Source organism: Triturus cristatus, chromosome 12 (genome assembly GCF_964204655.1).
Source record: "Triturus cristatus chromosome 12, aTriCri1.1, whole genome shotgun sequence".
In the NCBI taxonomy this organism is placed as follows: Eukaryota; Metazoa; Chordata; class Amphibia; order Caudata; family Salamandridae; genus Triturus; species Triturus cristatus.
Genome location: NC_140595.1, coordinates 695943380 through 695971167, shown reverse-complemented (window position 1 = coordinate 695971167; position 27788 = coordinate 695943380). Strand labels below are relative to the sequence as shown.

General features: G+C 47.8%; 1 protein-coding gene across 2 annotated transcripts; it reads left to right on the top strand.

The window, feature by feature from the left end:
• VGF (VGF nerve growth factor inducible) lies at window positions 1-27788 on the top strand. Of its 2 annotated transcripts, none has more exons than XM_085637951.1 (2): window positions 1-67; window positions 23996-27788. In XM_085637951.1, exon 2 carries the CDS (start codon window positions 24012-24014, stop codon window positions 25647-25649), a length of 1638 nt encoding a protein of 545 aa, XP_085494077.1. In that variant the 5' UTR covers window positions 1-67; window positions 23996-24011; the 3' UTR covers window positions 25650-27788. The 2 variants fall into 2 exon arrangements, with proteins under 2 accessions (XP_085494077.1, XP_085494078.1); XM_085637952.1 differs by having other exon boundaries at window positions 1-79; window positions 23996-26096.

Genomic DNA, 27788 nt, shown 5'->3' with positions numbered 1-27788 from the left:
GCTGAAATCAGCAGAGGCAGTCAGAGCAGAGAGAACCGAGGCACAGAGCAGGAGCATAGTGTGCAAGGTAAGGAGAAAGGTACGGAACCCGAGAGAGTCAAGTATAACCCCATGTGTAGAGTGTGAGAGACACAGCATGAGAAAGAGTGTGAGACCATTAGGGAGATTCCCACAGACTCCACGGGTGCAGGTGCAAAGCGTGAGAGAGAGGTACGGACTGAGAGCACCGGTACTGAGGTCAGGCACACACCACAGAACGGCAGGATCACGGGGTGCAAAGTCATGGCAGAGGCACAGAGCCTGTGTGTGGTGCCTCAGAGTACCGCCAGGTACACAGCGCGGTTTCGGAGTCGAGATAAGGAGCATCTCGGTACAGTGTGTGTGTGGGGGGGGGGGAGGTGGAGGGTAAGGGAGTAGGTAGGGTAGCTAGGGGGCTTGAAGGGGGAAGACGGGGAGATGCGGGTGCGGCTAGGGACAGAAAGCAGGTGCAGTGTCTGGTACACAGCGTAGATGCAAAGTGTAGGTTCGGAACCCAGGAATAGCGTCCTGGCACAGCTGGGGGCGGGTGGGGGCAAGGAACAACACAAAGACACATTGTCATGAGTCTGGTACGGAGCCCAATAGGATCACTCGGGTACACAGGCATGGGGGATGGGGGGAAGGGTTGGCGATGTAGAGGGAAGTATAGAGAACACAGACGCAGTGCATGATTCATAATGCGGGTGCAGAGTCCAGGCATAGCTATCTGGTACTGAACAGCTAGGGACAAAACACAGGGGTGCAGTACCTAGAAGAGATACAAAGTCTAGGTACGGAAGCCAGTGCCGCACCCCGGCTCAGAGCTGGGGTGGGAGGATCAAGGGACAAAAACATATACAGTGCAGGTACAGAGGTTAGGTACTCAGCTTAAGTACGCAACTCAGGGACAGAGATGAGGCGGGGGTGGGTGTGGCAGAGAAAACACAGGGACAGTGTCTGGGGGCAGTGCGCAGTTACATGTCTAGGTCCGAAGATCAAGTGCGTCACTCGGGTATAGAGATGTGGTGGGACAGGGGCAGAGACACAGGTGCAGGTCTAGGTACGGAGCCCGAGCATGTCACTCGGTCAGTACAGAGATCTGGTGGGACGGAGGCAGAGAGACAGGTGCATGTCTAGGTACGGAACCCAAGGACGTCACCCAGGTACACAGATGAGGTGGGGCGGGGACAGAGAGACAAAGGTGCAGGTGTAGGTACGGTGCCCAAGTATGTCACTCGGGTAGAGAGGTGAAGGGGTGTGTGTGGGGGTGGGGGGGACTGGGCAGAGAGAACCCAGGTACGTTGTCTCTGACAGTGCGTAGGTAGAGTCTTGGTATGGGGCCCAGGCATCGACCTCCATCAGAGCCAGGACCCGAGAACAGACCTCAGGTACAGTCATTGATCCACAGTCTGGAGGAGCCAGGGGCGGGGAAAGAAATACCTAGCCCGAGACGGTCCGATACACATGGACAGTGTGAGAGAACCGCGCACAGAGGCGGAGAAAGTCCGTAACAGCTAAGAAAGAAGGCGCGAAAGCAGCCGGGCCAGAGGAAGCCGCGGAGACAACCTACAGACCCCGCACAGCGAGACAGGACCCGCATACTGAGACAGCTAACGAGTCAGTGCACAGAGACGCCGTACAGAGCTCGCACAATGAGACAGAGCCCTCATACTGACTGAGACGCCGTACAGAGCCCGCATACCGAGACCGTACAGAGCTCGCACATGGAGACTATGTACAGAGACCTGTTATAGGTACTGAGACAATGTACAGAGCCCTGGTCCAGGCAGGGACAATGTACAGAGCCCTGGTCTAGATACACAGACAATGTACACAGCCCTGGTCTAGGTACTGAGACAATGTACAGAGCCCTGGTATAGGTACAGAGACAATGTACAGAGCCCTGGTCTAGGTACAAGACAATGTACAGAGCCCTGGTCTAGATACAAAGACAATGTACAGAGCCCTGGTCTAGGTACAAAGACAATGCACAGAACTCTGGTCTAGGTACTGAGACACTGTACAGAGCCCGGGTCTAGGTACAAGACAATGTACAGAGCCCTGGTCGAGGTACAGAGACAATGTACACAGCCCTGGTCGAGGTAGAAGACAATGTAAAGAGCCCTGGTCTAGCTACTGAGACGATGTGCAGAGCCCGGGACACATCCTGCACGTACAAGATACGCAGACAGAATCCGGGGCAGATCCTGCACGTACAAGTACGGATACAGAACCCGGGACAGATCCTGCAGGTACAGGGTCCGCAGACAGAACCCGGGACAGCTCCTGCACGTACAAGGTGGCCAGACAAAACCTTGGACAGCTCCTGCACGCACAAGGGGCCAGACAGAACCTTGGACAGCTCCTGCAGGTACAAGTACGGAGACAGAACCCGGGACAGATCCTGCACGGACAAGGCACAGCAGAAGGAACCGGGACAGATCCTTCACGTGCAAGGTACAGCGATTAGAACCGGGACAGATCCTGCACGGACAAGGTATGGAGAAAGAACCCAGGACAGATCATGCACGTACAAGGTTAGGTACAGCAGACAGAACCCGGGACAGATCATGCAGGTACAAGGTACAGCAGACAGAACCCGGGACAGATCATGCAGGTACAAGGTACAGCAGACAGAACCCGGGACAGATCATGCAGGTACGAAGTACGGAGATAGAACCCGGGACAGATACTGCACGTACAAGGTACAGCGGACAGAACCCGGGACGGATCCTGCAGGTACAACAGGTAGAACCCGGGACAGATCCCGCACGTACAATGTACGCAGACAGAACCGGGACAGATCCCGCATGTACAAGGTACAGCGGACAGAACCCGGGACAGATCCCGCACGTACAACAGACAGCAGACACAGAGCGAGCGATCCAGCTGCAGAGGAAGAGAGCAGGAGGAAACACGCACCGAGAGCCTGAGATTAGGGAAGACCCCGGGGTTACACCAGTCTGAGAGATTCCAACAGAGCCTAGCGCATCACCGGATGGCCGGTACCATCACAGCCCGAGAAAGGATGCTGGCAGAGCCCGAGCGGTGCCTGTCACATCCCGGGAAAGCCAGTACCATCAGAGCCCGAGAAAGGATGCTGGCAGAGGCCGAGCGGTGCCTGTCACATCCCGGGAAAGCCAGTACCATCAGAGCCCGAGAAAGGATGCTGGCAGAGCCCGAGGACTGCCTTGGGCATTCCGGGAGAGCCAGCACCTCCCAGAGTCTGAGACAGGAGGCTAGCAGAGCCCGAGGAGTGCTTATCACATCCTGGCAGAGCCAGCACCATCAGAGTCTGACAAAGGATTCTGGCAGAGTCCGAGCAGTGCCTAGCACATCCCGGGAGAGCCAGCACCTCCCAGGGCCGAGAACGGATGCTGACAGAGTCCGAGCAGTGCCTTGCACATCCCGGGAGAGCCAGCACCTCCCAGAGCCTGAGAACGGATGCTGACAGAGTCCGAGCAGTGCCTAGCACATCCCGGGAGAGCCAGCACCTCCCAGGGCCCGAGAACAGATGCTGACAGAGTCTCAGTGATGCTCGCAAGCTCTGCACTACAGTGCCTGAAAGAACCGAAGCCCTTGGATAAAATCCAGGATCTATGGTGTTGAACGAGCCGCAATGCCTGGACTAAGAGTCCGGAACGCGCGCGCCCCAGGCGCGCCCGAGTCACGCTGGAGCCCGAGGGCGTCACGCTGGAGCCCAGGGGCGTCACGCTACATCCCAGGGGGTCTTAAATCAGAGCGTCGAGGAACGAGCTCGTTGTGTCTTTATCTTTTCAATCGCTAAAGTGCCGGGGTTTGCAAGTGCTGATTGTGCCCTGACAATCACTGCGGTGTATTACCTCCTGCTGTACGGTTTGGTGTTGTACATTACAGTACACCATGTTACTGCTGGATTGAACACTGCGCCGTACCAAGGGCGTGGCTGTGTCAGTGTTCGCAACGTTGGGCACTGCTCCGTAGTAAGGGCTTTCGCAACAGCTTGTGCTGAGGTATGTTGGTGTTTGAGGTTGGGCATCACTCACTTTTAAAGAGAGTTTGTACTGGTGTGTGTCTGGGGTTGGGCATAGAGGTTGTGCGTCGTTCGCTATAAAGAGAGCTTGTACTGGGGGCATCTGTGTTTGGGGGAGCTTGTACTGGGGTGCATCAGTGTTTGAGGTTGGGCATCGCTCGCAATAAAGAGAGCTTGTACTGGGGTGCATCAGTGTTTGTGGTTGGGCATCGTTTGCTATAAAGAGAGCTTGCACTGGGGGCATCAGTATTTGAGGGAGCTTGTACTAAGGTGCATCAGTGTTTGTGGTTGGGCATCGCTCGCTATAAAGAGAGCTTGCACTGGGGGCATCAGTGTTTGAGGGAGCTTGTACTAAGGTGCATCAGTGTTTGAGGTTGGGCATCGCTTGCTATAAAGAGAGCTTGCCCTGGGATGCATCAGTGTTTTTTGGTTAGGCATCACTAGCTATAAAGTGAGCTTGCACTTGGGGGCATCAGTGTTTGAGGTTGGGCATCGCTCGCTATAAAGAGAGCATGCACTGAAGTGCATCAGTGTTTTTTTGGTTAGGCATCGCTCACTATAAAGTGAGCTTGCACTAGGGTGCATCAGTATTTGAAGTTGGGAATCGCTTGCTATAAAGAGAGCTTGCACTGGGGGCATCAGTGTTTGAGGGAGCATGTACTGGGATGCATCAGTGTTTGAGGGAGCATGTACTGGGATGCATCAGTGTTTGAGGTTGGAGATCGCTCGCTATAAAGAGAGCATGTACTGGGGTGCATCAGTGTTTGTGGTTGGGCATCTCTCGCTATAAAGAGAGCTTGCACTGGGGTGCATCAGTGTTTGTGGTTGGGCATCGTTTGCTATAAAGAGAGCTTGCACTGGGGGCATCAGTATTTGAGGGAGCTTGTACTAAGGTGCATCAGTGTTTGTGGTTGGGCATCGCTCGCTATAAAGAGAGCTTGCACTGGGGGCATCAGTGTTTGAGGGAGCTTGTACTAAGGTGCATCAGTGTTTGAGGTTGGGCATCGCTTGCTAGAAAGAGAGCTTGCCCTGGGATGCATCAGTGTTTTTTGGTTAGGCATCACTAGCTATAAAGTGAGCTTGCACTTGGGGGCATCAGTGTTTGAGGTTGGGCATCGCTCGCTATAAAGAGAGCATGCACTGAAGTGCATCAGTGTTTTTTTGGTTAGGCATCGCTCACTATAAAGTGAGCTTGCACTAGGGTGCATCAGTGTTTGAAGTTGGGAATCGCTTGCTATAAAGAGAGCTTGCACTGGGGGCATCAGTGTTTGAGGGAGCATGTACTGGGATGCATCAGTGTTTGAGGGAGCATGTACTGGGATGCATCAGTGTTTGAGGTTGGAGATCGCTCGCTATAAAGAGAGCATGTACTGGGGTGCATCAGTGTTTGTGGTTGGGCATCTCTCGCTATAAAGAGAGCTTGCACTGGGGTGCATCAGTGTTTGTGGTTGGGCATCGTTTGCTATAAAGAGAGCTTGCACTGGGGGCATCAGTATTTGAGGGAGCTTGTACTAAGGTGCATCAGTGTTTGTGGTTGGGCATCGCTCGCTATAAAGAGAGCTTGCACTGGGGGCATCAGTGTTTGAGGGAGCTTGTACTAAGGTGCATCAGTGTTTGAGGTTGGGCATCGCTTGCTATAAAGAGAGCTTGCCCTGGGATGCATCAGTGTTTTTTGGTTAGGCATCACTAGCTATAAAGTGAGCTTGCACTTGGGGGCATCAGTGTTTGAGGTTGGGCATCGCTCGCTATAAAGAGAGCATGCACTGAAGTGCATCAGTGTTTTTTTGGTTAGGCATCGCTCACTATAAAGTGAGCTTGCACTAGGGTGCATCAGTGTTTGAAGTTGGGAATCGCTTGCTATAAAGAGAGCTTGCACTGGGGGCATCAGTGTTTGAGGGAGCATGTACTGGGATGCATCAGTGTTTGAGGTTGGAGATCGCTCGCTATAAAGAGAGCATGCACTGGGGTGCATCAGTGTTTGTGGTTGGGCATCTCTCGCTATAAAGAGAGCTTGCACTGGGGTGCATCAGTGTTTGTGGTTGGGCATCGTTTGCTATAAAGAGAGCTTGCACTGGGGGCAACAGTGTTTGAGGTTGGGCATCGCTTGCTATAAAGAGCTTGCACTGGGGTACATCAGTGTTTGAGGTTGGGCATCGCTTGCTATAAAGAGCTTGCACTGGGGTGCATCAGTGTTTTTTGGTTAGGCATCGCTTGCTCTATAAAGTGAGCTTGTACTGGGGTGCATCAGTGTGTGAGGTTGGGCGTCACTCGCTATAAAGTGAGCATCGCCAGTGATGCATCAGTGTTTGTGGTTGGGCATCGCTCGCTATAAAGAGAGCTTACACTGGGGTGCATAAGTGTTTGAGGTTGGGCATCGCTTGCTATAAAGTGAGCTTGCACTGGGGTGTATCCTCACTGTTTGAGGTTGGGCATCGCTCGCTATAAAGTGAGCTTGAACTGGTGTGCATCAGTGTTTGAGGTTGGGCATCGCTCGCTTTAAAGAAAGCTTGCACTGGGGTGCATCAGTGTTTGAGGTTAGGCATCAAAGTGAGCTTGCACTGGGGTGCATCACTGTTTGAGGTTGGGCATCGCTCACTATAAAGTGAGCTTGCACTGGGGTGCATCAGTGTTTGAGGTTGGGCATTGCTCACTATAAAGAGAACTTGCACTGGGGTGCATCAGTGTTTGAGGTTGGGTATCGCTCACTATAAAGTGAGCTTGCACTGGGGTGCATCAGTGTTTGAGGTTTGGTGTTGATGTTGGGTGTCGCTTACTATAAAGAGAGCTTGAACTGGGGTGCATCAGTGTTTGAGGTTGGGAATCGCTCACTTTAAAGTGAGCTTGAACTGGTGTGCATCAGTGTTTGAGGTTGGGCATCAAAGTGAGCTTGCACTGGGGTGCATCAGTGTTTGAGGTTGGGCATCGCTCACTATAAAGAGAGCTTGCACTGGGGTGCATCAATGTTTGAGGTTGGGCATCGCTTACTATAAAGTGAGCTTGCACTGGGGTGCATCAGTGTTTGTGGTTTGGTGTTGATGTTGGGTGTCGCTTACTATAAAGAGAGCTTATACTGGGGTATATTTGGGTATCACTCACTAAGAGGGATTATTGCATGAGCTTTTACTGTAGTGGATTTGGGTGTGAGGATGAGTATTGCTCACTATAAGATCTATTGCAAGAGCTTGCACTGGGGCTTATTAGTGTATGAGGGAGGGTATTGCTATGATGGGTTGTTGCAAGAGCTTGAACTGAACGTCTATTAGTGTATGAGAGTGTGTATTGCTATGAGGGGTTGTTGCAAGAGCTTGTACTGGACTTCTATTAGTGTATGAGGGTGTGTATTGCTATGAGGGGTTGTTGCAAGAGCTTGTACTGGAGGTCTATTAGTGTATGAAGGTTGGTATTGCTATGAGGGGTTGTTGCAATAGCTTGCGCTCGAGGTCTATTAATGTATGAGGGTGTGTATTTCTATGAGGTGCCGTTTCAAGAGCTTGATTGGGAGGTCTATAAGTGTATGAGGGTGGGTGTTGCTCTGAGGGGCCATTTTATGAGCTTATTCTGGGACTAGTGGTGTTTACGGTTGGATATCACTCACTATGAGGGGCTATTTTAATAGTTTGTTCTAGGGTTGTATAGATGTGTGAGGTTGAATATTGTGCGCTATAAAGGGCTATTTCAGGACAGGAGAATGTACTGTGGTGTATTACTGTGTGAGGTTGTGTATTGCTCACTATAATAGGTTATTTATTTCTAGAGCTTGTACTGGGATATATTTGTGTATGGGGTTGGGTATTGCTCGCTCTAGGGGCTATCACAGGAGGTTGTACTGTGGTGTACTACTATGTGAGACTGGATATCCCACACTATGAGGGGCTATGACAAGAGCTTGTACTGAGGATGTATTGATGTGTGGGAATGGGTATCATTCAGTGTAAACGGCTAATGCAAGCGGTTGTACTGGGATTGCATTGGTGCATGAGGTTGGATATTAATTATTCGAAGTGGCTTTTGCGGGAACTTGTACTGAGGTGCACTGCTGTGTGAGGTTGGGTATTGGATGTGATGTTGGGTCTTGCTCAATGTAAGATGCTATTGTAGCCACTACTGGGCTGTATTAGTGTATGATGTTGGGTATCTGTATAAGGGGCTACTTTAATAGGTTGTATTTGCTTTGTATTGGTTCATTAGTCTGTGTATTGCTCACTATAAGGAGCTGCTGCAACAAGTTGTACTGGGGGTGTATTAGCGTATCAGATTGATTATTGCTCATCACAAGCGTTTATTTATTACAAGAGGGTGTACACGGGGTCTATTAGCGTATCAAATGGGGTATTACTCATCAAAAAAGGTTATTTATTACAAGAGGTTGGATTGGGGGTGAATTAGCATATCAGATGGGGTATTGATCTTTACAAGAGGTTATTTATTACAAGAGGTTGTACTTGGGGTGCATTAGCATATCAGATGGGGTATTGCTCATCACAAGACATTATTACAAGAGATTGTACTGGGGGTGTATTAGCCTATCAGATGGGGTATTGCTCATCGCAAGAAGTTATTACAAGAGGTTGTACTTGGGGTGCATTAGCGTATCAGATGGGGTATTGATCTTCACAAGAGGTTATTTATTACAAGAGGTTGAACTAGGGGTGTATTAGCGTATCAGATGGGTTATTGCTAATCACAAGAAGTTATTACAAGAGGTTGTACTGAGGGTATATTAGCGTATCAGATGGGGTATTGATCTTCACAAGAGGTTATTTATTGCAAGAGGTTGTACTGGGGGAGTATTAGCGTATCAGATGGGGTATTTCTAATCAAAAAAGGTTATTTATTACAAGAGGCTGTACTGGGGGTGTATTAGCTTATCAGATGGGATATTACTCATCACAAGAAGTTATTACAAGAGGCTCTACTGGGAGTGTATTAGCTTATCAGATGGGGTATTGCTTCACAAGAAGTTATTACAAAAGGTTGTACTGAATGTGTATTAGCGTATCAGATGGGGTATTGCTCATCACAAGAGGTTATTTATTACAAGAGGCTGTACTGGGGGAGTATGAGTGTATCAGATGGGGCATTGATCTTCACAAGAGGTTATTTATTACAAGAAGTTGTACTGGGAGTGTATTCGCGTATCAGATATGGTATTGATCTTCACAAGAGGTTGAGTTTTCCAAGAGGTTGTACTGGGGGTGTATTAGAGTTTCAGATGGAGTATTGATCTTCACAAGAGATTATTTATTACAAGAGGTAGTACTGAGGGTGTATTAGTGTATCAGATGGGATATTGATCTTCACATGAGGTTATTTATTTATTTCAAGATGTTGTACTGCAGGTGTATTAGCGTATCAGGTGGGGTATTGATCTTCACAAATGTGGTTATTTATTTCAAGAGTTTGTACTGTTGGTTTATTAGCGTATCAGATGAAGTATTGCTCATCAAAAGAGGTTATTACAAGATTCTGTACTGAGGGTGTACTGGTATGTGAGTTTGAATGTTGCTTACTTTAAGTTGCTCTTGCAAAATCGTGTACTGGGAGTGTATTAGTATATGAGGTTGGGTGTTGCTCACTAGAAGACGTAATTGATAGGTTGCGTACTGTTCAGTATTAGAAGGGAGGATGTCTATTTCTTAGGGTATAAGGTTGGGTTTTATTTTTATAGAAACAACTATGTCTGGAGCGTGCACTGTTCCATATGTGGTGTTAGGTGCTGTTTTAGTTTGTGTTGAATTCAGATAATACTCAAACGAGAAGTATTTGCTGAGGTGAAGATCAGATGTGTGAGGGTGGCTGGAAGCTGAGGTGGGTGTGGAGTGTTGGTTCACCATTCTTTTGGTTTGTGCTATTCAATGCAGTTGAGTGGAATATGTAGCATTTCATATGTATTTTCCTATGGAGTGTACGTTGACTATCTTTGATGCCCACAGTTGACAAGATGAGCTAAGAGAGTGTGGTGCTGTCTGGTGCTGGGTGCATAGGTTGCTCCTTGTTAGGAATATTCCGTGGCTGTCGGGGGAGGGATGCTTTTCCTGATGTTGAGTGTATTATCTACCCGGTGCTGTGGGTATGGGTTTTCTGCTGTTGTGTAATATGTGGTATAAAGAGATGTGTTCCACATTTCTGAGGTAGTACATTTCTGCAATATTATGTCCTGCCTTTTGTTGGCGGATTAATTATTTGGCCTTGTAGGTAAACATTCGCTGATGTAGGGGTCTGTTTTCCCTATGTTGTCTCGTGATATGTTGCTTTGTGCCATGTTATGTGTTGTCCATTGGTGCAGCTAGATATGCCTGATTCTGACAGTATCATTTAATATATGCAGTATTTGTGACCCAGAACCGACACAACATGTTCTGCTGTGTTGGGGGTGGTATTCTTTGCTGCTATGTTGCCCCGTGTCTGGTGTCTAAGTTGCTTAGTGTTAGCGCATATGCTTCCTGGTATTTAGAGGTGTGTCATCTTTGGTTCTGATTGTGTTTTTCTTGATGGTATGTGTTTATGTTGGCTAGTATCAGTGCAAGTTTTGTGCAGTGTCGGGTACACGTTCTTTGTAGTTTTCCCCAGAGTTGAGCTATGCACCTGGTGTTAACATGGGGATTGCCCAACTTTGCTGTATTTGATGTTCTGTTGGCTTATGAGCTGTCCATTAGGTGTTTGTCTTGTCAGGCATTGTGGATACATCTTACTTTTTGGAGGGTAGCTTGGTAAGTGGTGTGTGTGTCTATTGCCACACTGAGGAATGAATTATAACTGCCAGCTAATTACAAATTTTGGGGCATATTATCAAGGACGGCGTTAAAATTATCTCCGCTTTAGCGGCAGGAAACTGCCGCTAAAAGCGGCGATAATGGGCTTGATAATATGCCACAGAGAATTCCAATAGAAGCCCATGTTCTGATGTGAACATGGGCTTCTATTGGAATTCTCTGCGGCATATTATCAAGCCCATTATCGCCGCTTTAGTGGCAGTTTCCTGCCTCTAAAGCGGCAATAATTTTAACCCCGTCCTTGATAATATGCTCCATCATTCTTGAGCCTGTCTCTCGTGCTTCCTCCTCCATCACACTGGTAGAAGTGGTAACCCAGGACTAGATAAAAGCACTTCTCTGGTCACTCACTCTCAACATCAAATTGTTTCCCTCAGGGGGTCATAACGAAAACACTGCCAAAAATGCAAGATTTTGAAATTCTATATACATGAAACAATAATATTATCAGTTTTGAGTTGGTGTGCACGGTTTACTGGTTGAGTACAAATATTGCCTGAAGTTGCAGGTGTATATTGAACAGCTTTTGGGTGGCTGTTATCCAGTGTTGAGGTCAGTGTGCCCAGTGGTTTAGTATGTACTGTTTAGAGCTCCTGTACGTGTTGCCTTGTGTTGGGAGTGGTGCAGGTGTACTGTACAGTGTATGGGTCTGAACTACCAGGATTCCCCTGTGTCAGGTGTCGTGTGGTGTGTGTTGGGGCAAGTTGAGGCTGACATTGGGTAATGTGAATCTTGGTTTAAGGATGGTATGCCCAATGCTGTTTATTGTCAACTGTTCTTAGAGGTGGATGGCTGTGTTGCTTGGTATTGAAGTACGATTTGCAAGGTGCCTGAGAATGAGTGGTTTGCCATTTGTTGTCTTATGTTTGAAGAATATGCTGATTAGTGTTGAGATTGTTTAGTGATGAGTGTGTATGCTGTCTAGTGTTAGGGTGTGGGTTGCATGGTGCTCAGAATGTGTGTTGGAGGGTGCTGGGGTATGTGCTGCTTGGTGCTTAGTGTTAGAGTTGTTGTCTAACGTTGGGGATATTTGTTGCCTTGTATTGAGTTATGCATTGCAGTATTGGGGGCTTGAGGTGGCTGGCATTGGGACTGTGTGATATCCTATACATTGGTCGTGGGTTGCACGGTATCAAGTTGAGTGCCAACTTCTTTTTGGGGTGGGATGTACATAGTATAAAAGTGTTTGTTACATGGCAACATGCCATGTAATGCCCATTGCTCCAGTTTTGTATTTGTCCTATTTTAATAGGAGGCTTTGTCATTTGTTTTTGTGTCAGATGTTGCATACTGATGGAGGAGAGTGTTGCCAGGTGTTGGGGTATCTAATGCTTGGCGTTGGGTGGTATGTGATGTCTGGCGTTGGAGGAGTGGTGAATATTTTCTGGTGTCAGGATGTATGTTGGACAGTGCTAGGTTATAGTTTGCCAGATGTTGAGTATGTGTGATGCCTGGTGTTAGGGATATATGTTGCTATGTGTTTGTGGTATGATTTCGTGGTGTGCGGCACAAATTGGTGTGTGTTGGGCATCTTTTTATTCAACAATGAGATATATGTTGCCTAGCACTAAGGTGTGGCGTGCCTAATATTGTGGATATGTGTTTTCTTCAGGCGGGGTATTTGTCAAGTTGTGTTGATTAAAGGAGTTGTTTGTTGATAAAACAGTTTTGGAGATGGGGTTATATTGCCATGTGTTGTGGTATATGTCACATGATATTGGTGGAGTTTCCTGCCTGTTAATGGGGTGGTGCGCTCCCTTATTTTCGGGGGGATGGTGTTGGAGTAACTGTTGCCTGGTTTGATGGGGGAAGGTGGTGGTGCCTGGTGCGAGGTATTTGCCCTCTGGTTTGGAGTGTTTTTTTGTCTAAAATTGATGTTTTTGTCATGTAATAGGAACTGTCTAGGTTGAGGTTGTGAGTTACCTTGTGTTGAACACGTGTTGATGAACGTTGGGTCTGTATATACAACCAGTGATGGTGTATGTGACGTCCTCTTTAGACATTTGCTGCCTTACGTTATGACATATATTACCCAACATTGGCTGTGAATTGCCCGGTGTTGCAGCACATATTGTCTGGTGGTGTTTACATATGTTGTCTAGTGTTGGGGATATGTATTGTTTGGTGCTTGGATATATAATGTGTACTACTTGTTGCCTGGTGTTGGATACGGGGTGATTGGTGCTATAGTTGCGTCACCCAGTTTTGGGGGCATTGCTGTTGGGTGTATGCATCTTTCTGTGTAGGGGCTATTTGCTGTATAGTGTCATGCTAAGTGATGCATGGTTTTAAGTGGGTGTGTTACTCAATGTTGTTGGGGATTGTTATCTGTAGTTGGGTTACATTTCTGCCTGTGTGGTGCCCATTGTTGGATGTTTGCACTTTCAAGTCAATCAATCAATCAGGGCTTGTAATGCGCGGCTACGCACCCGTGAGGGTCAAAGCGCTGGGCAAGTGTAAGGGGTGTGTATTGCCTTGGGTTGTTCATTTCTAGATGTGGGGCACCTGTTGCCTACTGCAGGAGTGGCATGGGGTTTTGCTTTCTGTGGGAATATCTAATGCTAAGTATCTCGTTATGTTTTACCTGTTGTTGTGGCTTTTGAGAACATATGTTACTAGACCGTTGTGGTATGTTCGCCTTGATTGATTTATTTGGTAGAAGAATATGTCTTGGTTGCTGCTGTGGCTTATGTTACTCGTTGATTAGGGTACATGCAGCTTTACTTTAGAGGCATGCGTTGCCTGCTACTGCAGTGTGCGTCACTGGGATTCGGTGTATGTGTGGCTCAAGCTGAAGGTGTTTGTTGAGTGGTATTGTGGATATGTGTTGTACTATGTTGGGGATATGTGCTGGTTAATGTTGGAATATGTGGTGCTGGGGTATTTTGTCTGTTTTTTTGGTGGTGTTAACATGGTATTGGGAGAAGGTGTTGTCTGATATGTGTTGCTGCTGCGAAGTATGTGTTCTCAAGTTAATGCTGTGTGTTGTCAGGTGTTTCAGAATGTGCCTCCAAGAGACCAGGCGAGGGTAGTATGCAGTAAATATGCTACAATGATTATGTTACTGCGTAGTGTTAGGGTATTTTACGTGGTCAGCAGCGAGTGCATTGCTTAGTAATTTTGGTATGTGGTGTTCTGTTTACATTGCCTGGTACTTTGGGTCTTGTATTTTGGTATGTGTAACTGATGTTGTGGCACGTATGTCTTTCTTGGTACTGTGGTTGCGTTGCGTGGTACGTGAGTGTGGGTTGCATGGTCTTGGGAGGAGGTGCCGCATGGGTGTGTTTTCCTTTGTTGGATATATGTTGCTTACAGTGTGTTATCTGATGCTCTACGGTGGGTTACCTGCTTTTGCTGACATATGTTGTCTGGCGTTGGGGTTGCTTGTTACATGCTGCTATTTTGGGCATGTGTTATTTTGTGTTGCCCAGTGCGAGAACATTTTGCTTGGTGTTCACGGGATTGTTGTGTGCTGTTGATGTTGGGATTTGTGTTGCCTTGCCTTCGATGTCTTGCTACACGGTGCTGGGAGGGGTGCTTTTGTAGGTGTTGCGTGCTTCAAGAGCACATCGGCCTGATCGGCACCTTCGCATGGGTGCGCAATAAGTTAAGACTAAGCTGGGGCAACGTCCTTCTCTGCAGCTCCCACTCAAGTGAGGGCGCCCTTGGAGGAGATGGGCCATATCGCGCCCACGGTCAAGCAGGTGAGGGCCCCCTTGAAGAGATGCACCTCTCTCGCACATAGTCAACCAGGTGAGGGGCCCCTTTGGAAGACATGGGCCTCTCGCGCACACGGTCAAGTGGGAGAGATGCGCCTCTCACGCACACGGTCAAGCGAGGGGCCACCTTGGAAGAGATGGGCCACTCGCGCACACCGTCCTCATGCAGAGCGCAGCCATTGCTGTGCCTGTGATCACGTGAGCATAGGGAGGGGGGATGTCGCATCCCTAACTTAAAAGCCCTCCGCCCCTTCCCCCAGAGAACCCTCGCATCTTCCTCGCACTGAAGGGAACGGAACTCTGCCATTCCCCCTTTTTCTGTTTCTGGCTCCCCTAACCCTAGTTCCACCCCACCCCCCGCCCTCCCCATATTTCTCCCTATCTCTCGCACCCCTCCCCCCCCAACCACTTCTCTCTGTTCTTCTAACTTCTCCAGTCCTGTATCTGTTGCTAAGCCGGCGGCTTCCTCCGTCCACCGTCCGCAGATCTCACCACCCCTTCCATTGTCCACAATTTGCAGTTCCCAGTCACACACCCTTTTCTGTCCCTCGGCAGACCCCAGACCTTCCCGCCTGCTGTTCTCTGGCAGCCTCTCTTCTCCCTAACTCTGTACTCATCTCCCCTCACTGCCCACAGCAGATCTCCCCCCCATCTTCTTCAATGGGATCCTCCTGTTCTCCTTTCCAACCTCTTCTCACTAACTCTGTACTCAGCCCACAGACTACAGATCTCTCACCCATCCTCTTCTCAGCCTCTCTCCACAGTCCACAGATCTCCTTCCCTCCCCTGGCAAGCCACTCCGGAGCCCGCAGGTCTCTCTTCTCACTCAGGATCTCTCTCAGCCCATCACCTGCCTCTGCTCACAGACCGCAGATCTCTCCCTTCCATTCTCGCTCCACAGTCGGCAGATCTTCCGCCCCGACTCGCACATCCGGAGCCTGTCGACCTCTTTCACATCTCACTCGGTGTCTGTCTACTCAGCCCCTCGTCTTCTGCCTCAGTCCACAGACCTCAGATCTCTCACCCATCCTCTCTCCGCAGTCCACAGATCTCTCTCCCATCCTCTTCCCAGCCTCTCTCCACCGTCCCCAGTCGCCCCTGCTCTATTACCCTCCGTCCCAGCCTGACCGCTTCTCCATCGTCCTCGTCCACACATTCCCCAGACATCTTCCACTTTTAATCTCACTCGGTTCACGCTGGTCCTCGCCAGGCCCTGCTCGTGGGGGTCATCCCCACTGACAGGCGTGTCTTGCTCCTCGTGAAATGGCGTCAATCCTCTCATAGAAGAGCTGGGTTCAGTTTAAGCCACTTAGGGGCATATTATCAAGCACGGCGTTAAAATTATCGCCGCTTTAGCGGAAGAAAACTGCTGCTAAAGCGGCGATAATGGGCTCGATAATATGCCGCAGAAAATTCCAATAGAAGTCCAGGTTCTGGTGTGAACACGGGCTTCTATTGGAATTCTATAACGCATATTAGTAAGCCCATTATCGCTGCTTTAGCAGCAGTTTTCTGCCGCTAAAGCGCCGATAATTTTAACGCCGTTTCTTGATAATATGGCCCCAAGTTTGGTCACCCAGGGGCTAAAAGCTTGTACAGATCAGAGAGCAACAACCCCCCCCCCCACCCTCTCTCCAGCCACCACAACCTTGTGGCAGTTTCCGAAGTGCCAGTACCTGTTAGGGGGGTACTGGTCGAGGAACTCAAAACCATACACTTTGGGGGAACGTGTAACAGGGCCCCGCATTTGCATGGAAAAAGGATGTTCGCTAGCTATATTAGTCAGCAATAGTTTATTTTTATTTTTAAGCAAAATAAATCTAAGACATCGTTCTATAATAATATTCATTTGTTGACAGGAAAAGGTTCCCAGACAATCTTAAAACTGTGTCCTTTTGGTATTAGTATGACGTTGATATTTTTTCATCCCAAGCCCGTATCTATGTTATGCTCCTAAAATAGGTCTTTTTCAGGGACACAAGCTTAAAGCACTTCGCTGAAGCGTGGTCAATATTTATTTACGAGCGGTCACACAGAGTAGCGGGTTTGCCGTTTGCTTTTTGAATAAAATTCAAAACAGAAATTAACTAGAAATCATTGTTTTAACAGAGAAGTGTGATGCACTGTAGGGCGTCTGTCACTGTCCCGATCGCAGCAAACACTATAAGTGCTCAGTTCTGAAGGCCACATCTGGTGCGTTGTGCCCCCGTTCTGAAGACAACACCTGGTTCACTGTGTGCCCCTTCTGAACTCACATCTGATGCAGTGTGCTCAGGTCTGAAGACCACACCTGGTTCACTGTGCCCAGTTCTGAAGACCACACCTGGCCCATTGTGCCCTGTTCTGAAGACCACACATGGTTCACCATGCTCATTTCTGAAGACAACACCTGGTTCACCATGCTCAGTTTTGATGACCACACCTGGTTCATAGTGCCCAGTTCTGAAGACCACACCAGGTTCATTGTGCCCAGTTCTGAAGACCACACCTGGTTCCCTGTGCCCCGTTCTGAAGACCACACCTGGTTCACAGTGCTCCCTTCTGAAGGCCACATCTGATGCCTTGTGCCCAGTTCTGAACCCACTCCTGGGTCATTGTGCCCAGTTCTGAAGACCACACCTGGGTCATTGTGCCCAGTTCTGAAGACCACACCTGGTGTATTGTGCTCAGTTCTGAAGACCACGCCTGGTTCACCATGCTCAGTACTGAAGACCACACCTGGTGCATTGTGCTTCCATCTGAAGACCACACCTGGTTCACCATGCTCAGTTCTGAAAATCACACCTGGTTTATTGTGCCCAGTTTTGAAGACCACACCTGGTTCATTGTGCCCAGTTCTGAAGACCACACATGGTTCATTGCGCCCACTTCTGAAGACCACACCTGGTTCAATGTTCCCAGTTTTGCAGACTGCAAATGGTGCATTGTGCCCAGTTCTGAAGACCACACCTGGTTCACTGTGCCCAGTTCTGAAGACCACACCTGGTTCAATGTTCCCAGTTCTGCAGACTGCAAATGGTGCATTGTGCCCAGTTCTGAAGACAACACCTGGTTCACCATGCTCAGTTTTGATGACCACACCTGGTTCATAGTGCCCAGTTCTGAAGACCACACCTGGTTCATTGTGCCCAGTTCTGAAGACCACACCTGGATCACAGTGCCCCGTTCTGAAGACCACACCTGGTTCACAGTGCTCCCTTCTGAAGGCCACATCTGATGCCTTGTGCCCAGTTCTGAACCCACTCCTGGGTCATTGTGCCCAGTTCTGAAGACCACACCTGGGTCATTGTGCCCAGTTCTGAAGACCACACCTGGTGTATTGTGCTCAGTTCTGAAGACCACACCTGGTTCACCATGCTCAGTACTGAAGACCACACCTGGTGCATTGTGCTTCCATCTGAAGACCACACCTGGTTCACCATGCTCAGTTCTGAAAATCACACCTGGTTTATTGTGCCCAGTTTTGAAGACCAAACCTGGTTCATTGTGCCCAGTTCTGAAGACCACACATGGTTCATTGCGCCCACTTCTGAAGACCACACCTGGTTCAATGTTCCCAGTTCTGCAGACTGCAAATGGTGCATTGTGCCACGTTCTGAAGACCACACCTGGTTCACCATGCTCATTTCTGAAGACCACACCTGGTTCACTGTGCCTAGTTCTGAAGACCACACCTGGTTCACTCTGCTCAGTTTTGAAGACCACACCTGGTGTATTGTGCTGAGTTCCGAAGACCACACCTGGTGTATTGTGCTCAGTTCTGAAACCACACCTGGTGCATTGTGCCCAGTTCCGAAGGGCCCACTTTGTGCTTGGCGTTAAGCTCTGAAGGGAACATCTGGAGCTGTGTGCCCAGCTCTAAACACCACATCTGGTACATTTTGATCGGTGCTGAATGCTGCATCTGATGCATTGTGTTCAGTTATTTAGGCCACATCTGATGCACTGTGCTCAGATAAGAATGTCACGTGATGTTTCATGCTCAGTTATGATGTTTTACAATATCGTATAGAACGCAAACTGTTGCCCATATGGACACCCTGGCGCTAGATACCTTCTGAACATGTATTCCTTTGCCCATAGGCCGATTATTCAAACAAGGCAGTTTCAGACCTTTCCTAAAGGGATACTGGGGCTTCTTCAGCTTATGGGGCAGGGCCTTCCAGGATTTAGCAGCTAGCAAGCCAAAGGACCTTGCTCCAAACCAAACCAGTCTGAAACAAGGTATTCTCCGACTGTTGTCACCAGCGGATCAAAGGCTGCTCTGCTACTCCTGCACGCTTGAAGTATATTTTTACTGCAAATGGCATGTTCATGGTAAATTTTTACCACAAATGGTACATAATTACATGAAGTGGCAAAATGGCGTACTTTCAGGAATTTCATGTAATACAAAATTTACAAAATTATGCAAATTACACCATCATAATGTAAATGTTCTCCAGGCCTAGTGATATTTCTGCAGCCTTCTGTATTGCTTGGTGCACCAAACATATCAATATGAAACAAATACATTTCGAGAACAGTGCCATTTATGGAAGCCTAAGGATCAGTTGCACGGCCCAAATTTTGCATGATTTGCACCTTCTTGCCCATAGACAATTTTATGCCTAGATAGAGACAATTACAATAGTCCAATGTCAGTAGAATCAGAATTTGAACTGCCAACTACCACCCTTCCACAGGAAAAATAAAAAAGGAAGAAGTTTCTTCAGCAGTCAAAGACAGAATACACAAGTCAATATAACATGGTTTATTTGCTTCTGAAAATCTACATTATTGTCAAGGTAACCCTCCTATCTTTGACCACTCTTTAAGGGGTCGGGGTGGAGGCAAGGGCTAGAGGCCACCACACATCTGACCAAACTTTGTATCCAGGTAAAAGGCCATTACTTCGGTCTTATCGGAGTTAAGCTGTAGAGTATTTTCCCTCATCCATCTAGCTTTCTCCTAATTATGAATTATGGAATTTGTGCAGTTCTGATTTCAGTGATAATCTAATAATCAGCTGTGTATTGTCCACATACATCATAATATGGTACCCAAACAATCTTATGAGCTTTGTCAGGGATGTTACCTAAATATTAAAAATCCTAGCGATAAGTTGAGCTCTGAGATACCCCAGATTTTACAGGATATTCATTAGAAGGCCTCACGCCAATTTCCCTCAATCTAGTTAGAAGACTAGCATGGGAGATTGAGCTGAAGGCGGCTTGAAGGATAAGAGCAGCATGTCCTACTGTGTCTAGCACCCACCTTAGTTCATCTACTACCACCACCATTTGTGACTGTACTATATCTCATTCTAAATCCCGATTGTACTTGATCCAGTGATGCTTGAGAATCAATCATTTCTGTCAGCCTGCTATTTACTCCTTTTTCCAGCATTTCTATTGCTGTCCATATCAGCAAGATGGGCAGAAATTGCCAAGGATCACTAAATTTGCCATAGCTTTCTTCAAAACAGGTTTGACTATAGACCACACCTGGTGTACTGTGCTTAGTTCTGAAGCACACGTCTAGTATATTGTGATCATTTCTGAAGAACAAACCTGGTGCATTGTGCTTGGTTATAGTGGTCAAAGTAGCAATACGTTATGATGTCCATTTCTGGTTGTCACACAGGTAACTGTGTCGATTCTGGCGAGCACAGCCAGAGGCCACTTCTGGAGCATTGTGCCCTGTTTCAGATAACTTGTGGTAGTATTCTGTGCAGAATTGGAGGTCACACCACCAATATGATATACAGTTGGTTCTAGGGGAAGAGTGTTCCCAGCTGGAGCATTGCCACCAGTTCTAGATATCACGTCTGCAGCACTGTGCCCAGTTTTGGGGCTCAAATCTGGAGGCCCCATTAGGAGATAATGTGCAGTTATCAATGTCACATGTGAAGCTTTGTCTTCTACTCTGGATGCCACTCTGGGACGATTATGTCCAGTTTTAGAGGTCCAACCTGGAGCACTGGATCACCTTCTAGAGACCACACCTATAATACTCTGTCCAGTAATAAGGATTACACCGGGAGCATTGTGTGCATGCCCTGAGGCCATACCAAGAGCATTGTATGCATGCCCTGAGGCCACACCGAGAGCATTGTGTGCATGCCCTGAGGCCACACTGAGAGCATTGTGTGCATGCCCTGAGGCCACACTGAGAGGATTGTGTGCATGCCCTGAGGTCACACCGAGAGCATTGTGTACATGCCCTGAGGCCACACTGAGAGGATTGTGTGCATGCCCTGAGGCCACACTGAGAGGATTGTGTGCATGCCCTGAGGCCACACAATATGAGGCAACACCAAGAGCATTATGTGCATGCCCTGAGGCCACACCGAGAGCATTGTGTGCACGCCATGAGGCCACACAGAGAGCATTGTCTGCACGCCCTGAGGCCACATCAAGAGCATTGTGTGCACACCCTGAGGCCACACCGACAGCAATGTGTGCACGCCCTGAGGCCACAGAGAGATCACTGTGTGCACACCCTGAGGCCACACCAAGAGCACTGTTTACATGGCCTGAGGCCACACCGAGAGCATTGTGTGCATGCCCTGAGGCCACACCGAGCGCATTGTGTGCATGCCCTGAGGCCACACTGAGAGCATTGTGTGCATGCCCTGAGGCCACACTGAGAGGATTGTGTGCATGCCCTGAGGTCACACCGAGAGCATTGTGTGCATGCCCTGAGGCCACACTGAGAGGATTGTGTGCATGCCCTGAGGCCACACTGAGAGGATTGTGTGCATGCCCTGAGGCCACACCAAGAGCATTGAGTGCATGCCCTGAGGCCACACAATATGAGGCAACACCAAGAGCATTATGTGCATGCCCTGAGGCCACACCGAGAGCATTGTGTGCACGCCATGAGGCCACACAGAGAGCATTGTCTGCACGCCCTGAGGCCACATCAAGAGCATTGTGTGCACGCCCTGAGGCCACACCAACAGCAATGTGTGCACGCCCTGAGGCCACAGTGAGATCACTGTGTGCACACCCTGAGGCCACACCAAGAGCACTGTTTACATGGCCTGAGGCCACACCAAGAGCATTGTGTGCATGCCCTGAGGCCACACCGAGAGCATTGTGTGCACGCCCTAAGGCCACATGAGGGCATTGTGTGCATGCCCTCAGGCCACACCAAGAGCATTGTCTGCAATCCCTGAGGCCACACATAGAGTATTGTCTGCACGCTCTGAAGCTACACCGAGAGCATTGTTTGCACGCTTTGAGGCCACACCTAGAGTATTGTCTGCACACCCTGAGGCTACACCAAGAGCATTGTGTGCACGCCCTGAGGCCACATCGAGAGCATTGTGTGCATGCCCTGAGGCCACACCGAGAGCATTGTGTCCACGCCCTGAGGCCACACCGAGAGCAGTGTGTGCACGCCCTGAGGCCACACCGAGATCAGTGTGTGCACGCCCTGAGGCCACACCAAGAGCATTGTGTGCACGCCCAGAGGCCACACCAAAAGCACTGTGTGCATGCCCAGAGGCCACACCGAGAGCAGTGTGTGCACGCCCTGAGGCCACACCGAGATCAGTGTGTGCACGCCCTGAGGCCACACCGAGAGCACTGTGTGCACGCCCTGAGGCCACACCGAGAGCACTGTGCGCGCGCCCTGAGGCAACACCGAGAGCACTGTGCGCGTGCCCTGAGGCAACACCGAGAGCACTGTGTGCACGCCCAGAGGCCACACCGAGAGCATTGTGTGCACGCCCTGAGGCCACACCGAGAGCATTGTGTTCACTCCCTGAGGCGACACCGAGAGCACTGTGCGCGCGCCCTGAGGCAACACCGAGAGCACTGTGTCCACGCCCAGAGGCCACACCAAGAGCACTGTGTGCACGCCCTGAGGCCACACTGAGAGCACTGTGTGGACGCCCTGATGCCACACCGAGAGCACTGTGTGCACACCCTGAGGCCACACCGAGAGCATTTTGTGCATGCCTGGAGGCCACCCAGAGAGCATTGTCTGCATGCCCTAAGGCCACAGCTAGAGTATTGTGGTCAGTTTTGGAAGTCTAACGTCTATAAATTTGTCTAGGTCTGCAGGTCACCGCAGGGGTACTGGGTCTCGTTTAGAAGGACGCGTTTGGTGCGTAGTGCCCATTTTTTGAATGTGCGCCAGCAGTAGTGTCCAATTATGGATATCACACTTGGATCACTGTCTTCATTTGTGGAAGTCACACCTGCAGTATTGTATCTAGCTCTGGATGACACATCTAACTTACAGTTCACAGTACTGGCGGCCACACGTGGATCACCATGCCCAGTTCTGGAGGTCACATCTGGCTTGCGTCCAGTCCTGGGGAAGCACTTCTTGATCACTGCCTCGTGTTTTTGAAATTGCATCTGTAAACTATTGTGTCCAGTTCGGTCATGGAGGGGGTACTTATAAAACAACCACCAGCTGCAACGGGGACGAATACCCTTGGCAAATTGGAACCTATGACAGCGGTGAGAGAATAGAGATCAGGCTAAAAGCAATAGGACCCGTGGTGACAATAGGAGGCAAGGGGTTTGAAATACATTTTATATAATAAAACAACCTCCATGTTAGGAGCTTTGGGAACACGCCAGAAGGATAAGTGGGGGGCTTCGGGAAGAATAGAGGAGGGCACTGAAGAGAAGGTATCAGAGGATGGAATGTGAAAAAAGATAAGTGTCAAGAGGTTTCCGAAGCTAAACGAGGAGTGAGGAGGCAGAGACAAAGGCATATTAGTAGCGTGAAGGGCAAAGAAAAATAATAATAGGACGTAAAATACAGACAAGGAGGCATTGAAACTGAGTGAGAGCGAGAGGAAGGGAGACACAGAGAGTGAATATATACTGTATAGGTTAAGCTTCCAAGCAAAGCCTCACATTAAATGCAAAGCAAGAAGTTCCCAAGAGATACACACACATGTAATAAAAGATTTGCAACACACCTACATAAGGCGGTTCAGTAGGGGGCAAGCCTTAATCACACACAATATATGTAATTCAATTTTCTTGCGCTTAAATCACAGACCCAAATATGTAAATACAATTTGACACGTTTTCAACACATACCCATGTAAGTAATTCAAGGAGACAAGCTTTAAATACACCCACATATGTAATCCAACGAGGACAAGTTTAAAGGACGCATCTAAATAGGTCATTCATTGGCACACGACTTGAAACAAAGCCACATGTGCAATGCAATAGGAGAAGCTGAGACACATACCCACGTTAAGTAATTCAATGAAGAGAACTACTTGCAAAACACAGCCACTTGTGACTTAATGTAATCATCTTTCCGCATCAAACACACCACCAATAGAGGATAAAAGTTGGAATACTACTATAGTTTCCCACTTCCAAATTCCCTTATTTGTTAGTGTTGACCAGTTATATTGGTATTTCTTGAAGCATGATTCACCCTGTACAGCAAGTGATATTGTTGCTTAGTATATGCCTGCTCTAAATACTGTTCACTTTTCCTTCCAGGAAAGGCATTAAAGCGATGATTTGGGCAACATATCTCCAACGAGCCGCCCTGATCCTCTCCATCACCCTCTTGCAGGAGTGCTATCTCCATGCCGCACCACTGGGAGAGGAAAAACACGAAGAGCTCCTGCCCAAAGCCCAACAAAAAGAGTTACTCAAAGCTCAGGACCGTGAGATCAATTTGGAAGCCCCTCTAGAGAGCAAAAGTCGTCAAGAAAAAGAGGTGCAGACTAGGTCACTCTCAAACTACCAGACCAAGTCATACCCCAGCGATGATGACGATGAGCTCTTCAAAGACATAGATCCTAAGACTCTTGCTGCTGTACTCCTTCAGGCTCTAAACATTGACCAAGACAAGCCTCAAGACTCGTCTGACAAACGAGACAATGTCTTTGAGCAGTATGAGAACAAATTTGCAGCACAGGATGAACCCAAAGCTGACGATGACACAATGACAGAGAAGGTCCAGAGCAGAACTCGAAGTTCCAGCCTGGAACCACAGAAGCAGCCAGTGAACAAACAGGCTAGCAAGGCTTGGAAGGAAGAGGAAAAGACCGAAGACACCGATATCAACTCTGATGATTTGGAGAACCTGAAGTCCATGCTGCAGGAGCTCCAGAAATACAGCACTGCTGCCAAGAGAGAGAGGTCCAATGAGATTGACACATACAACAACCAGGAAAGAGAGAAAGACTATGACAGGGACCAAAACAACATCTTAAAAGAGCTCGAAGACTTCCAACGAATGCTAGATGAACAAGAGCCAGAGAAAAAAAACATCAAAGAAAAAAGGAGATCATACACGAAAGAGAGAGTGGAAGAGAAAAAGTATGTGCGAGAATATGAAAACCTGGATGATGGCAGGAGGCCACCAGATGGAAAGACAGATGATGATAAGATTGCAGACATAGCTTCCAACCTGCTCTTGCAGTACCTTCTCAAGGGAGAAGACAACACAGACCAAGACAATAATGGTAAGGAGGAGGCAGAGACATTTGTAGACGAAACTAAGAAGAACAACCTGTTATTTGACGACGATGGTAGGAACGATATTGATGATGCCACTTCAGAATATGGCCTGGGGGAGCAAGACAATGCTGCTGAGGACAAGAGATCCAATGAGGAGGATGACGACATGGATCCCCAGACCATCGATAAACTCATTGAGATCTCCAGCAAGCTCCACCTGCCCGCTGATGATGTCATAGACATTATCAATGATGTTGAGAAGAAGAAAAAAGATTCTTCAGAAAGGGACGATTCTAGGCACAACAGGGCGCACAAAGAGAGGGTGAGGACCATTTCGTCCAGGCACGAAGCCCCCCAGCCAATGTACTACCCAACTTATCACAAGAAGGAACACTCCAAACACCACATGAAGGAGGAAGGAGTCTGGAACAACAATGTACTGGGGAACGACCTAGAGTATGAAGACACACCAATTGCCTTGCCCAGAAGGTACAGAGATAAGCAAAACACCTACTCCAACTACATCAAGCCCCGGGCTTTCCAGAAGCCCCATCAATACTACTACAACCCTCCAGGTTCCTTGATGCAGAGAGAAGACTACTACGATGACAGCCAGGACAGGGAGGAAGAGCTAGAAAACTACATTGAGAAGATCCTTCTGAAACACCCCGAGGTGTTCCAGTAAAAGTGCGAGGAACTCCCTTTCACCTTGCCATGACCACTCATCTAAGTGTGTAAACATGTTCAAATTACGCATGAACTGGGAAGACAAAATGCCACATATTACAAATGCCTCCCCAGGGGTCGAATGTCAAGACAGGGCGTGCCCCTTTCATAGGGGGGAACTGTCACAGCAACAACTTGGATCCATGTAGGATGGAGAAGGGCTTCTGTCCAAATACCACATCTGCACTCAACCTAAAGACTTGGTAATTCGACATGTCAGGGGGGATCCACATACATATCCCCCCCCCCCCATTCATTGACATAGTCTACACCCTTTTAAACATTGATAAGGGTCTCATTTCAAAGAGAAAATAAAAATGTGTTTTTAGATCTGTAGGCCAACACCAGTGACCTCTCTGAAAATGTTGAATTGCAGAACACAGCAAAATAAAATCTGTATTAAAAAGGGTCAGTTCAACACATTTCATCAGTATGGTATACCATCTCCCTTTATCTCCACGATCTTTAAAAACAGAAATGATTGGAAAGGAAATGTTATTTTTGTTTCAGTAAACACTGCATCCCAGAGTCATCTCTTTTAAAAGAACTACAGAAGGTCACCAGTGTGTAAAAAGGAATATGGACATATGATTTCAACCAAGAATGCGCTCTGATATAGGGAAAACGACTAACTACTTGTTCACAAAGATTTCTTGAGATTTTAAAAAAAGTATTTTTTAATGTACTCACATCCTTATTCCAATATCCCAACTTAGGGAAATGTTGTCAAAGCATAGGAGCATGGTCTAAAGAACAGAAAGTACATACTATGTCCAATGAGCATCAGCATACATTTTGAATATGTGAAAGAATAATTAGGGACATGCAACTGTACTTGACATACATTATGCAACCACACTTTGGAAAATTTCTACTAAAGGACTGATGTCCATTGTGATCTAACTGCACCCAAAAGAGCACAACAGAACAGTGATTAAGCTACACAAAGAGTGAAGACCAGAAGCAGATTTCTGGAGCACATTCATCGACAATTTATTTTAAGGTTCATGGGTGAGGTTTGTCCAAATTGCATTGGTCCATATGAATTTCAGGAATGCATTTTTGCCCTTTGCGAACGAATAGTATGTAGCCTGATGCTTGACTAGATATCAAAGTATCAAAACCATCACTATAAGCATCAATCATGTTTAATACTAAATAGCTCCTATGTTTATTTACACGGGGGTGTACGCTACAAATCGCATTTTTAAGCACATCCTTCAATAGTGCATAGAGCGAAGGAAATGCCAATCTCTGAAGTGAAAGGTGCCAAATGTCTCCAATATATATATACACATATACATATATATAAATTTACTTGGATGACAATTCAAAGCAAATTTGCCAACATTCGCTAGTTCACCTAGCATCTGATGCAGTAAAAAGCCAATCTGTGTACTCACACGTGGCAAGAACGTCGTCTATCAACCCAAACAGACCTTGAAAAATCCCTCTGGTATTTGTCTGCGCTTCGCCTCAGAGCAAAGCACTGTTCGGGTGATCTTATGCACAGGCAGGCAGCCAATTTCCTGATCCTTCTGGCTAAATCAGAACTGTTCTCCCATAGAACTCTGGTGTCACTGGTGAAATGCTCCAGCCTAAACTGCCTTAGAAGACAAGAAGAGCCACTCCACTCCTGTGACATGGTTGAACAATGCCGGTGACATGCAGATCCTGCTAAATATTGTGAAGTGCCGCAGTTACATGAGTTATCTTTGTACCCGTGGGTAGGCCTAGGCATGCTGCTCAGTGTCGATCGCTGTATACAATCCATGACATCCAAAGACCACACAATGTCGAAACAATCCACCAGCATTTCCAGCAAAAAAAATCAAAAAAAGAAATAAAAATATATAAAACATTCCACAAAAAGCAGTCCGGATCCACGGAGAATGTCTGCAGAGACCATGCAAGATTTGTGCAAAGGGTGCTGCACGTGTCCCTCCAGCTCTGCCAGTTTCTTGCTTCGTGAAGTTTGACTCATGTATAACCAGTTTCCTTGTCCTGAACCGTTGTTGTACTTAATAAAATATTGTTTGCCTGTTGTAAATAGCACGTGAATTACTAGTTTTGCTAAGAAATAAAAGCAACTATTTTA